At 41.2% G+C, this 14882-nt stretch overlaps 1 protein-coding gene across 2 annotated transcripts in view; it reads left to right on the top strand.

Annotated features, from left to right (window-relative positions):
• The window catches only part of LOC134223622 (furin-like protease 2), a 1298803-nt gene that overhangs the window by 1050840 nt on the left and 233081 nt on the right, over positions 1-14882 (top strand). For both annotated transcript variants that reach the window (XM_062702810.1, XM_062702811.1), the window contains exon 6: positions 3760-3919. In XM_062702810.1, coding sequence (XP_062558794.1) covers positions 3760-3919 — 160 coding nt within the window. The remainder of the gene's footprint in view (positions 1-3759; positions 3920-14882) is intronic.

Genomic DNA, 14882 nt, shown 5'->3' with positions numbered 1-14882 from the left:
GACAATGCTCACGAAAAAGCAAAAAATTACTACTACTAAGGTTGTTAAAGATCTTATAGTAATTTTTTCTTCAGTCAACAAATGACACCAAACTAGTCAGTAAAAACTTAAAAGTGATTTTGTTTATTGAAATATTACGAACAACATGAGTAGCCGCTTTCTCAACTGTTGTAGGCCGTTTGATGGAAAAAAGTGTTCAAAAGAGTTACGAAATCTCACCGAAAGCACCATAGATAAACTGAAAGCGACTGGTTATGCTCCAATGTCCACATTGAATACAAATTTACGCATTTGCACGTCCTGCCGTCTAAACGTTGACAACAGAGCAATCTGTATATCATCGGTTGAGCAGAGCGCAGGAAGTTCGAAAACGACAGCAACTGAGGAATTGCCAGATGTATCGACAACAACTGAGGAATTACCAGAAGTATTAAGTGCTGAGAGCCTTGCCACCGTACCATCAGCGAAATCTGTTTCAACAAATCAATCGGAAGATGAGTGTATCCAAAAGGTCAACATCGAACGCTTTAACGAGGGCATAGCTGGGATAAAAGTGACTCTGATTAAATGGAGTAAGATGGACTACGTTTATTACCCGGAGAAAAATACCGTGAAATAAACGAAGCTGTACGAAGAAACCTCTTCAAATTAGGACCTGATGATGTGGAAAATACAGACTACGATGAGGTAATTATAAATATGAAGGAAAGGTTCTCGAATGCAGCCACGACAAGGAAAGAAAAATTATTGATTTTGTCGATGCTGCCAAGTTCGTGGTCTATTCAGGATGCCATTGATGAGTTCAAAACCAATAGAAATACAGTAAAAGAGGCAAAACAATTGAAGAATAACTGTCTTTCAACCAAAAATACTAGGTCTAGTACTGCATTAACAGATGAGACAAAAGAAATAGTAGTCCAATATTTTGAAGATGATGAAGTAAGTCGAGCTATGCCTGGTCAAAAAGATTATGTATCAGTAAAAAAAGATGGAAAGCGTCAAGCAATCCAAAAACGATTAATGATGACGACTTTGAAAGAAGCGTACACACGCTTCAAGGAAATTCACGATAATATTAAAATAGGTTTTTCCTCATTTGCAAGCCTTCGGCCAAGGCAATGTAAGCTTCTTTCCAATTCAGGAACACATAATGTGTGTGTGCACAACCCATGAGAATATTAATCTTATTTTACATAGTTTGAAAAGAATCAATTTAACAAAAGGATATTAAAATGTTATCTGGTAGTTTTTTGTGTGAAAATACAACATCAAATTGCTATCTACGATCTTGTTCGGATTGTCCAGATTCTTCATCATTGGAAAATACTTTATTCGCTGAGTTTGAAGAAAATATATTGATCAGTTATCATTTGAGCAATGGGTGACCACGGATAGGATAGAAACTATTGTAAAACCTGTAGATGAGTTTGTGTCATATTTTTGCTTGAAATTAGAAAGTTTAATCCTCACGATTTCATTAAAACAGAACAATCCAGCTTTTTAAAAATACGAAAATACATTACAAAATGGTGAATTTTTAGTCATTTGTGATTTTCTGAAAATTACAGCTTTGTATTGCAAGATGAAGTGCAGTCCCATCACTGGAACGTACAACAAGCTCTTATTCATCCATTCGTTATTTATTTTAATGGAAGTACGCAAATTGAACACTTAAGTTTTATTATAATTTCCGAAGATTTAAGACACGATTCAGTATCCGTAAACTTGTTCATTGAAAAAATGATTAACTTTTTACGCGTTGATAAGCATAAAGAAGTCAAAAAGATATATTTCATGTCTGATGGAGCAGCGTCGCAGTACAAAAATCGTAAGAATTTTTCGAGCCTATGTCAATTTAAATCAATGTACGGAATTGATGCAGAATGGCATTTTTTGCTACATCACATGGCAAAGGTCCTTGTGATGCTATTGGAGGAACAATAAAGCGCATGGCCACAAGAGCAAGTTTAGCCAAAGAACGTGAGCATCCAATTAAAACTGCGAAAGAACTTTTTGATTGGAACCAAATTATCATTTTGTTTTACTACTACTGAAGAGTACGAAATAAAGGCTTCAGAGCTCAGCGAGCAATTTAATAACGCGAAAACGATCCAAGGAACCCAAAAATTTCACTGTTTCATTCCATTGTCGGAAAATAAAATTAAAGCAAAACTATACTCAAACTGTGCTGATAATAATTCAAAAGTGTTCGATATTTTAAAAAATTTAATAAAATAAAAAATTAAATAAAAAATAAGTATTAATAAACTGTTTTCATGATATCATAACCCATACCAAAATTCAAACCCAAAACTCTTAGAGTTTCTATAACAACATTGTGTAACTGCCACATTTAATTTAATACTTAGGATAATATTAATTCATTTTTATTTATTTATACATATAATATTTATACATATAATATACATAATATCGATGAATACATAAATATGGAATATCATACAAACAACTTGTTTAACTCACGCAAGGCCCTTAACAATAAAATCAGCATCAAACTGCGATTCTTGAAAAAAAATACACGGAAATTTTTTTTGTTTACTATGTGTGAAAATTGTGTAATGTTTGAAATGTCATAACTTTTTTGTTTATTAGTTTACCATCACCAAATTTTTATGGTAGATAGCTAATATAATGGACCGTTTTCCCTAAAAAATTACGTTCGTAAAAAGATAGGGTTTTGAGATATTTGAGTTTCTGTGACAAAATGATATTTTTAAAGGCAAACAATTTTTTTTTTACTGTGCACATTTTCTTAAGAATCACCATTTAGTTGTCTAACTTTGCTGAAAAATCATAACAATCGAACATTCCGTTTTTGCTGTGCAGCTTTTAAATATTTTTGAACCATTTTCACATACACCCTTTTGAAAAGTTAGTCGTGACTCAATATGAAGATTTGATATCGAAAAATGACGATTTAGATGAAATTGAAAAACTGTGCAAAGTTTCAACTCAATAGAAAATCATGAATTAAAAATTTTCTTAAATTTTGATGCTGTTGCTTGGAATCGCTCAGCACTAAACTTTAACAGAAACCATCGTTGAGGTTGAATTTTCAGTAGCAACTAACAAGCCGACGACCACCACTTGGTGTGCATGAGAGGTATAATACCAAAAATTAATATGCAAAATATCTTGTACATAACATACTCAGATATATGATAATTAAACTAATAATAAATTGTTATACGTTTGGTACTGTTATAAAAAGTATGCACACCAAGTTCATAACAGTGTTTTACAATAAAACCTTATCATACATATAGAAAACGACAATAAACAAATTAAAATAACTGATATTCCCCCTCTTAGTGCCTAATTTTGTGCCCTTTATGGGATATGACGAGGTTTTTTTTTAAATGATGGTCATGGCCAAGGTAATGTTAGCTTTGCATGTAACGTTGGCTCATCACGCACATAAATCAATAATTCATCCAGTTCATAACACAAATTTTCGCCAAAAAGTCAGTTATTCGCGAGTTTTCCTGTTCTGATATGTATCCTCAAATAAACTTTGTCCAGAGCGCAAAACTGTTTGATTGGTTTGGTCTATATGAGAGCAGTTTGAAGGATTCATGTCTTTCGACATCTAAGGCACTTCATTAGCATTTTTCCATACCTATGATAAATTTTAATAAATAGAGTTGTATCGTCTCTCTTCCCATAGACATCACTCGTTCATACTTTAGTTGTTTTGATCCGCTCTCTCACAACCTTATTTCTCTTACTTTATTGCAGGACCCGGACGCATCGTACGATATCAACGGTAACGATTCGGACCCGATGCCACGGGACAATGGCGACAACAAGCACGGAACGCGCTGTGCCGGTGAGGTCGCAGCTGTGGCCTTCAACAACTACTGCGGCGTTGGTGTGGCGTACAACGCCAGTATCGGAGGTGAGCAAACAATTTTCGCAAGATTTTGTGGCCTACATAAAGGCAGCATATTCTACCATCGAATGAAAAGAAAAGATTAATCTGTTCGTGTGACATTCCTAGTAGCAAAATATGTATTAAAATAGAATTTTCCGAACATCATGAAATAATTAGCAATTATCAGTGTAAAATAGCATTTCAAGAAGGAAAAACCTTACATGGAGAAAAATTCAAAACTCGAATGAATAGGGGAACTGCTTCCATTTCCATTTCACTAACCATATATTCATCTAATCGCGAAACAGGGAAATACAGCACCAATCTCGTCGCTATTTGTTGCTAATAAGCTCCTAAAAAATCATAAAAATAAGAAGTAAACCAAATTATTTTTCCTTGCTTTGTTTTTGATGGGATGAACATAGAAGCTAGGCGATGATCTGCGAAGCAGTAACCCTACATCATAAATCGAATTTAAAAAGCAAAATAAAACGAAAGCAAAAACAGAAATTTTCGTCTTGGAGGTTTAATCCATCCAATGGATTAATCATTACTCAAATGGAATACTATTCGACAATTACGAGAAATGCCGAGGTGAAAATCGTTATCGCTCAATTACGAAAAAATCACCGTATCCAAGAAAAATGACCCAACGTCACCGACGTACCTTTTATCCTCCATTAACCCACCATCACCTTTCAATCGCTATCGGGAAATTGATCGCCGTGTTCTTCATCTGTCAAATGCCTCCAAGACTAATGGTTGGGAGCAACGCGATGATTCGTGGGAAAGAGTTATCTCGCGGTTCGGTCGCGGGGCGACTACAATGGTCGCGCACGATGACGTGGGGCGGATCAGACGAGAGCGGGGTGGTTTCTCTTTGTGTTTACTGCACAGAAACCACCAGCCAGCGCCAACGTAGCTAGCGCCGTGGTACATTTTATTTGAATTGTTGTTCGGTCGGTGTGATGGCGGGAAAACGTTGATGATTAATTGATTCGGAAGATATTTTTGCGTTCGCCCGATAAATAACTAATCGGTTCATTGGGCCGAACGGAACGGAGTGGCGTGATGTGCGCGCTCTACCGAAGGTGATCGATGATGATGCCCGGGTTTTTCAATCAGTTTGAAATGGCACAGGATTTAGGGAACAGGGATGGATGGAGTTGTGGAGCGGTGTTCAACATAGTATTATTGACAAATATTGGTCACGGTGTTATGCACTTTCATTTGTCTAACTGAGTAAACTTTGAATTGACTCAAAGGGTCGTGTTCAATGGATGTAATGCTTGCCATAAAAATACACTAGAGATTTTACTCAACCAGTCTTAAATATATTATTAATGGCCAACGTTGTTATAAATGCCAATATGCTCATTTGAATCCAATATTTGTTATTTGCTATCGAGTAGCAACAAAAACATTTTTGAAAAACTCCTCCTTATCACTGAATTTCAATTCTTGAAACCACACGGTCATACAAAGGGGAGGGAGGGTGATTTGACGACCGAACCACGTGATAATTATTATTTTTATGTTTGATAATACAAAATGAAAGTTTTCAAATAATAGTATTAAGTAAATGTGTGTAAAATATTTTTTTTATAATAACCTGGGGGGTCAATATGCCCTAACTATAAAAAGACTGCTTTAATGTATCTTTAATTGTATTGGTTTTCATGGGTATGTTTACCTCGTGCAACAGTAAAGCAACACAGCTAGCTAATGCCATCTTGAAATTGTACAAAATCTCAAGCATATTGATTATATTCACATTTTAAAAAAGTGGTGATATTCTGTAGCCGGAAAACATGACGGAAAACGCCTTTCAGCTGGCAGCTCAACAAAACACCACGTGCACATGTCGGTTCATCGGCATGTAGGGATAGTGCTTGGAGGAGGTGCATAGTACGTTGTAGGTTAGTCCAATCATCATGGGGCCCCCATGATGATGAGGGGCTATGGTGTGTCTTTCCCTAAACGCTAAAAAAAATCTCGAGATTTTTGAGAAAACATTGGTATCTGGTGTAGAGGCGTTCGACGGTCTGAAAATTATCGGCGACTGAATCCAAAACCGAATTCAGATTCTTAGATAAAGATAAGAAACTGAATTCCTTTCTAACTGAATTCTGCAATAAGAAGTGAATTTCAGATTAAAAACATTTAGCCTGGGCGAACTTTATTATTAGTATAAGTAACACGTCCATCACCTTTGACGCGAGTTAAACTACTGTTCACCTTGTTAAGACCGACAATTAGAAGCTGATTGTCGAGTCCATGCTTCAATTTAGGAAATGAAGCTTTAACGTGGAAAAAATTTGATCATGTATTGTGGCCAATGTGTTCTGCGCTCCATTAAAATGAAAGCCTATGCCACCAAAGGTGATTATCGAAGGTTTGTGGAGCAGGGATTCAACTAGATAGTTGTTCGATTGGGTAGTTCTCCGAAGCCACATATTGCCATTCGCTTCCACGAGTGAGTGGTTTTCGGCAATACGATTGGATATATACTCTTCCCGAGTTGCCAACGAAGAAGCGATTCTATGCAATACGATGCTTAAATCGGTCCAAAATGTGACCAAGATAGTTCGGTTGACTTTCTTATGTTAACGACTAGCTACGCGACCATCAGCGCTGTTGAAGTGAAGAAATGCACAGAAAATTTAAAAAAAATCAGCGTAGTTCGAGACGTGGTATTGATTGTTTATAGAGAGGGGCACTTTGTAGTTGGAGATGAATAGGTTGCAAGCGGAGTCCCTATAATCAAGGAAGTTGGCAGAAATCGCTCTCAATAGATAACGAACAACGATAAAAGAAAGGCAAAAACTGTTCCGAATCATAACAAGCCATGATTTTTTTTGTGGTTAAAACTTGGGTTGAAATTCAGTTTTATTACAAATTTCTTCCAACATGCGAAATGCAAAGATCTTGCAAGAAGTTTCCAACCAAAATGCAAGCAGCGAGCTGTCAAATTTTTGGTGTCAGATCATATCCTCACATAACATATAGGCATCATTGCAGTGAAATGTGGTCCTCCCAGGATTTTGAAACGCTAGCGAACCTAGCGGTGGAAGTCAAGCTTTACTGAACAACGCGCATAAGATAGAGCAGCATCGCATGCTTTGTCGTCTCTTTCTTTCGCCTTGGATACACGGGAGAGCTGTTCGGCGATTGTTGATACACGAAAAGACTACTTTGAAACTTGCAGTTCGTTCTATGATTCCTATCTGTTCTGTGATATCCTTCTTATGAGCTTGAAAGAGAAGGACGATTAGATGTCAGCTGAAAGCTGTCCGTTTGTTTCCGATGAGCTTTTTTTCGAAGCGCGCCAAAACAGTGATGCCAGACTTTCAGGAATGACTTTAATTGTATAATTACAACAATCAAAAAATATGTTTTTGAAGTGAAATTTGTCGTGTTTTACCAAGTATTACTGTGTTGAAAATTGGATATTTTTTTTTGAATATAGTCTTGCTGAAAACCAAAGATTTTATTTGACTCCTCCTTTTATATACAAGACGTAATTAAAACTAAAACGGTTTTCGGAATTATGTTCTTTCATTTTTAACGGCAGTACGGTGTGTCTTTGATGTTGGCACGATAGAAAAAGAAACGCAAGAGCCAGCCGGCGCCTTTATTTCTCGGATACTTATTCAAAAGGACGTATGTGATTTTGTAAACAAAGATTCAAACGTCGATTTGTCCAATCTTATAGCACTCCCACGCAAACCATCATCACAAACAGGTAGAGGAAGCCTTCGGCTATCTATTGGTGGTGTTGGTTTGCGTAGGAGTGCAATCAGATTGGACAAATCGACGTTTGAATCTTTGTTTTCAAAATCACATACGTCCTTTTGAATAAGTACCCGAGATTTATAGGTGCTCTTTGAATAGAGTATTCTTAAAATATAACAATAGTATTTGATGCATTATTAAAATCAGATTTGCAATGCAGCTTATCGTTTTTAAGGATGGCATTCACCACAGTTCTCCCCCCTTTGGAATGCTTTTTCTAAATTTATATCATTCGAAGTTACATTCATAACATAACACTTTATCTCTAAGAATCATTCGTAAATAAAAACATGCTAACTCTGATTTGCAATTAATTAAACTTACATATTCGACAAAATAACTTTTCGTAAACAAGCAACAACCCCACTGTTTTATGGTATGAACAATTTCTAAATCAAACACAATACTATAGGTACTTTTTACACCATCATTTGTTTCTGCCAGTTGGCTTTCGCACATATAATCCACAAACGATATCCGCATCGTCCAGTTCCTATTGTTCGCAATCATCAATTCTTTCCTCTGTCGATTCACATGCACCACGCCTTGATAATTGACGCACCCCATATTAAAGGGCGCAATGTGTTGGTTGACTATTGATAGCTATTGATATCAGCGCCTTGTCTCTCTTGTAAATTGCATCCGTAGTAGATGCTCTGCTTGCAGCCGGACGTACGATAGCCAGTTAGCTATAACTGAAACGCTTCATCGTCGTACACCTAGTCGTAGAAAGAAATGGAAATAAAAGCCAAATATTTATAACTAATATTTCTTCAAATTTGATCCTATCACTTTTTTGTCACACATAAATACAGTGAACTTCATCTCACACGCAATAATTCAGACAATTCGCCACACTTCAGCTTACAATACCAAATAACTCGGTGGAGTTCCACTAAGATTTTAACAGTAACATAGATTTCACCAATCAGCGACTAATGCCTTCGTCAAGTGTACAATAATAGTCAATTATCATGAGATTATTTTAATTATCACATCCGTTTACTCTAGATATGACAATTATCATATTATAGACAATACACTGGAAACCACTACGAGATTCCTCGCACTTCTGTAACTTTTGTTTCACTAAAGCACACACGATTTAATTGTCCTCGTCGCCACTTTTATATACAAGACGTGATTAAAACTAAAACGGTTTTCGGAATTATGTTCTTTCATTTTTAACGGCAGTACGGTGTGTCTTTGATGTTGGCGCGATAGAAAAAAGAACGCAAGAGCCAGCCGGCGCCTTTATTTATAAGTGCTCTTTGAATAGAGTATTCTTAAAATATAACAATAGTATTTGATGCATTATTAAAATCAGATTTGCAATACAGCTTATCGTTTTTAAGGGTGGCATTCACCACACCTCCAAGACTGTAAAAAATGTTTTTGCGAAGTACCAAAACCTTTTTATTTTCATTGCCAACAACACTGGTTGCAAAATTTTCAGGCGTTCGTCAACATTTGCTAGCCAGATTCCATGCATTTTGACAATCCACTGCAACCTGCAATATTTTGTCATTTTATGTACAGTTATTTACAAATTGTAGTTCATCGCTTTCAAATCAATTTAAATCTATATTTATTTATTTATTCAGACTAAGGCCGAAGTGGCCTGTGCGGTATATAAGAGTCTTCTCCATTCGGCTCGGTCCAGGGCTACACGTCACCACGCAGTCTACGGAGGGTCCGCAAGTCATCTTCCACCTGATCGATCCACCTTGCCCGCTGCGCACCTCGCCTTCTTGTGCCCGTCGGATCGTTGTCGAGAACCATTTTCACCGGGTTATTGTCCGACATTCTGGCTACGTGCCCGGCCCACCGCAGTCGTCCGATTTTCGCGGTGTGAACGATGGATGGTTCTCCCAACAGCTGATGCAACTCGTGGTTCATTCGCCTCCTCCACGTACCGTCCGCCATCTGCACCCCACCATAGATGGTATGCAGCACTTTCCTTTCGAAAACTCCAAGTGCGCGTTGGTCCTCCACGAGCATCGTCCAGGTCTCGTGTCCGTAGAGGACTACCGGTCTAATGAGCGTTTTGTAGATTGTCAGTTTGGTACGGCGGCGAACTCTATTCGATCGGAGCGTCTTGCAGAGTCCAAAGTACGTACGATTTCCAGCCACTATGCGTCTCCGAATTTCTCTGCTGGTGTCATTTTCGGCAGTCACCAGTGAGCCCAAGTACACAAATTCTTCTACCACCTCGATTTCGTCACCACCGATGCAAACTCGCGGTGGGTAGCTCACATTGTCTTCTCTAGAACCTTTCCCTATCATGTACTTCGTCTTCGACGTGTTGATGACTAGTCCGATCCGCTTAGCTTCCCTCTTCAGTCTGATGTAGGCTTCCTCCATCTTCTCAAAATTACGTGCCATAATATCTATGTCGTCGGCGAAGCCAAATAGCTGGACGGACTTATTGAAAATTGTACCACTCGTGTTAATCCCTGCTCTTCATATTACCCCTTCCAAAGCGATGTTGAATAGCAGACACGAAAGACCATCACCTTGCCGTAACCCTCTGCCGGTTTCGAAGGGGCTCGAGAATGCTCGAACTCGAACTACGCACATCACCCGATCCATCGTCACTTTGATCAACCGTGTCAGTATATCCGGAAAACCGTGTTCGTGCATTAGCTGCCATAGCTGGTCCCCATCGATTGTATCATATGCGGCTTTGAAGTCGATGAATAGATGATGTGTGGGCACGTTGTATTCGCGGCATTTCTGCAGTACTTGGCGAATGGCGAACACCTGGTCCGTGGTGGAGCGTTCGCCCATAAAACCCGCCTGGTACTGCCCCACGAACTCCCTTGCAGTTGGGGAGAGTACCTTGTAGGCGGCATTCAGCAATGTGATTGCACGGTAATTGCTACAATCTAGCTTATCGCCCTTTTTGTAGATGGGACACACGACACCTTCCATCCACTCCTGCGGCAAAACTTCCTCCTCCCATATCTTGGTAATGACCCAGTGCAGCGCTCTAGCCAGTGCCTCACCACCGTGTTTAAATAGCTCTCCTGGTAGTTTGTCAACCCCAGGGACTTTGTTGTTCTTCAGCCGGCCAATCTCCTCCTGGATTTCCTGGATATTCGGAGCCGGTAAGATTATGTCCTGCGCGCGTTCTCCCAGGTCCATCACCATACCGCCATCTTCGTCTGCCATATCGCCATTCAGGTGTTCTTCATAGTGCTGCCGCCACCTTTGGATCACCTCACGCTCGTTCGTAAGAAGGTTCCCGTTTATGTCCTTACACATATCAGGCTGTGGCACGTGGCCCTTACGTGAACGGTTTAACTTCTCATAGAACTTTCGTGTGTTATTAGCGCGGTACAGTTGCTCCGTCTCTTCATGGTCTCGATCTTCCTGCTGGCGCTTTTTCCTCCGGAAAATCGAGTTTTGGCTGTTCCGCGCCTGTTTATATCGTGCCTCGTTCGCCCTCGTGCGGTGTTGCAGCAATCTCGCCCATGCTGCGTTCTTCTCTTCCACTAACTGCTCACATTCGCCGTCATACCAGTCGTTTCTTTGATCCGGGGGCACCGTGCCAAGTGCAGCGGTTGCGGTGCTACCAATGGCGGATCGAATATCTCTCCAGCCATCTTCAAGAGACACTGCGCCTAGCTGCTCTTCCGTTGGGAGTGCCACTTCCAGCTGCTGCGCGTATTCTTGGGCTAGTCTAGCGTCTTGTAGCCGCGTGTTGTACACCGTCGAGAGTTTTGAGCGCAGGCATACTGCAACGAGGTAGTGATCGATTATATCGAGTCGCATTATCTCTTATATTGTTTGTAATGATTGGTTTTCTAGGCGGCTTATTGGGCCTGCGCAAACCTCCTGTCTCGTCGGAGGGCCGTCGTGTCAGGGCTGTTTAGCGTCCCACCTAACACCAGGACTTGGGCTTGTGCGCTTTGAGCGGCACATGGTCGCTTCGGTGGGGCCTACTTGCGGATATATGCAGCTTTTTATAGAGGTTTAACAGGGCCCACTGTCAAACCCCACCACATCCTAGGCAAGCCCCACAACTCGCAGATGGCCTGAGGAGGGATCGTCAATCCCTTGGACATAGTCCCTGCTGCCCTCGATTTAAATCTTATTGGAACATTAGAGCGTCTACATCAATTCTATCGTTACACTCGTTAACAAAGCCGATGTACTTCACAAACAAGCGGAGAATTTCCACTCGTGCAGCTCTTCCAACAGGTCTCATGAGGTCCTCGAACGACAGTCGCCGCCAACCATTCATGTAGCCGGCTAGCCTCTGTTGTAGGACCGTCCAGGCCGGGCCGACACGAGTGCAGCTACAGAACTTGTGCTGGAGCGTTTCAGGTACCTGTATGTCACAGTGTTGACAGTTCTCGTCCGCCACCCGTTGCATCACGTGCAGAAGCTTCCGATGCTCGATTTTCCCATTCACCAGCACACGCTTAAAATCAATAACACAGAGATATGTTTGCTTCACACAAAACGGACCTAATGCAGAACATCCCCTAGATGAGTGACAATTATACAGCCACAAAAATAGCTCATGTGGTTTTATTGAAGTTTGGATTTCAATATTTTCAACAGTATTTGGTTCCATGTTGAAAAGGACCGTTTTCACGACCGTACGAGGCATTTTTGTGCCTGTGTAACTGTCGCTCATCTAGGGGATGTTCTGCATTAGATCCGTTTTGTGTGAAGCAAACACATCTCTGTGTTATTGATTTTAAGCGTGCAGGTGAAGTTGGGATCGCTGAGATGAGGAAAGTTCCTTCATTCCAATATTTCGCCACGCGCGTGGCCAGTCAAGCGCTGGACTGTTTCGTTCCACCTTTGGCAGTTCGGTTTACTGCCGGTGGATCAGATCGGCGAAGGGGTTTTGTTGGCTATGGTTGGGAATTTGGGATAAATTTGATAGGATTGATTTTAGGTCAGGATTGTCTATTGAAATTGCGTGGCGAGGAATTGCGTGGAAAAGAAGGGATTTATAGTAGGGAATGGATTCCATCTCTTGCAAATGTCGACTGGTAGCCAGTCTGCGACTTTTCAGCGCCAACACGTGCATGATCGGAACGCGTGCGGGCATTCCTTTCCATAGAAAAGTCCCCATCGTTGCTGTGATTTTCGCCGTGTGGACACCAAGCGGGGCCAGCACAGATTAAAGGTACCACAGCTTCGACGTACCGAATGTATTTAACATTATCACCCGCTGGTGCAGATTCAGCCAAATTTGCTGTGGGAACTTGTCCGCCAGCGCATCCCAGTTGAGTGTGGTCATCAGCCTAATCGAGTTGGCGAAGATAACACCCAGAACCTTGACTACGTTGGCTGTTTGTAACCACTGTGTACCAATTTCGTTACCTTCGAAAAAGCCAACATTCACTGCAACCGTTTCTGCAAATTCAATTTTGCGCCGGCGGCAAGCCCAAAGCGACGAAATATTTCATTCATCGCTTCTATTTGCTACGATGACGTCACAACCACGCTGATGTCGGCGTAGGCAACGAGAAGATCATCCCCACATATTTGCTCAAACCTACACACCAGTGGGTAAAGATAGAGCACGAACAGGTGCATGGACAGGGGATTGCCTTGTCGCACCGACCGTGCGATCTCGAACGATCGAGAGAGGTGCCCATTGATGAGTAGAGATGTCGCAAATTAATCGATTACTTCGATTAATCGATTCATCGTTGTGATAATCGATTAATTTTGAATCGATTATTACCCAACGATTAATCGATTCAATAATCGAGAGGAATCGTGAGTAATCGATTAGTTACTAATCGATTAATCAGAATTTTACGACATCATAAGGATGTCGAAAATTAATTGATTATTTCGATTAATCGATTCATCGTTGTGATAATCGATTAATTTTGATTCGAGAACTATACTGCCGTGAATCGCATAGTTGTCCCATATGAATAGGAAACCCAGCAAAGATGGGACAAATATGCGTTTCACGGCAGTATACAATGATTAATCGATTCAATAATCGACAAGAATCAAGAGTAATCGATTAGTAACTAATCGATTAATCGGGATTTTACGACATCTCTATTGATGAGCAGCCGGGATGTGGACCGACTGACTAATATTCGATTGAAGAGAGATGAGTTCCTCGTTGAGCAGCGATATGGGCCAGTACGCTTGGGCTGTGTTGTCACTCCCCTTCTTCTTCACTAACACGATGACGCCTTCCACGAAGGCATGGGTATGGGGGAGATTGCCGTTGAGTGCTTCATTCATAAGCATGTTCAACTCACGGTGGATGACATCGAACATCCGAAGATAAAATTTTTTGCGCTCGCCCTGATAGCTGTTTCTTCTGCTCTTTTTTCTGCTGTTTCTTCTGAGTAGAGACTCGAGAAAAAATCAAACAGATTTGCCTCGATTTCTTGAGGCTCGACGATGATTTCGTCTTCTCCCATCTGTAGCTGCGTGATCGTTGTTTTCCTCCGCCGTCTTTCCCCCAGCTGGAAGATCCACATTGGCTCACCGGCTACGTGCGTCTCGTTGATGCGCATAAACATGTGGGAGAAATTACGCTGCAGTGCCAACATTTCCAACGTTTCTGCGCTGACGAGTCCAATATTGCCACTTATACTGAAACTCAGAAACGTTTTCTTCGATTAGAAGATGCGGTCGAAGGGCCCAGAAACCACGCCCGGGCTCGTGTCCCAGTGGGAGAAGACAGAGTCTGAGCGTTAGCGCCTTGTGATCCGTGAAACAGCAGACGTGCGTGTAGGCCGACTGCAGTTTGTCGTGAAGACCACGGCTGACATAGATCCGATCGAGTCGAGATCGCGCGTTTCGATAGACGTAGGTAAACACAGCTTCTCCCACACATCATGTAGCTGCAGCTGCTGTACAGCTGTTTTGAGGGACGGACTGGCGTTCGGGCTGGACGAATCGCACGCACATCCAGTTCCATCTCTCTAGCAGCGCGCTGAGCAGTTCCGGAGGGAGCGTAGACGTTGCAGATCGTTGTGTCGTGCACTCGCAGCGCGATAAGTCGGCTGTCCAGGCTCTTCTCCACGTGAGTGACATGCATGTGCTCCTTTACCGCTACAGCTGTTCCTCTCCTCGTGTGGTTCACATTCGCGAAAACGACAAAGCCAGGCAAGGAAAGCTGTTCGTTCTCGACTTCCTGTAGACACACGATATCGAGGTTTTGGCTGCCTATGAAGGTCCGGAGTGTGTT

This window comes from Armigeres subalbatus, chromosome 3 (genome assembly GCF_024139115.2).
Source record: "Armigeres subalbatus isolate Guangzhou_Male chromosome 3, GZ_Asu_2, whole genome shotgun sequence".
Classification (NCBI taxonomy): Eukaryota; Metazoa; Arthropoda; class Insecta; order Diptera; family Culicidae; genus Armigeres; species Armigeres subalbatus.
This window is presented reverse-complemented; position numbering and strand designations above follow the sequence as displayed.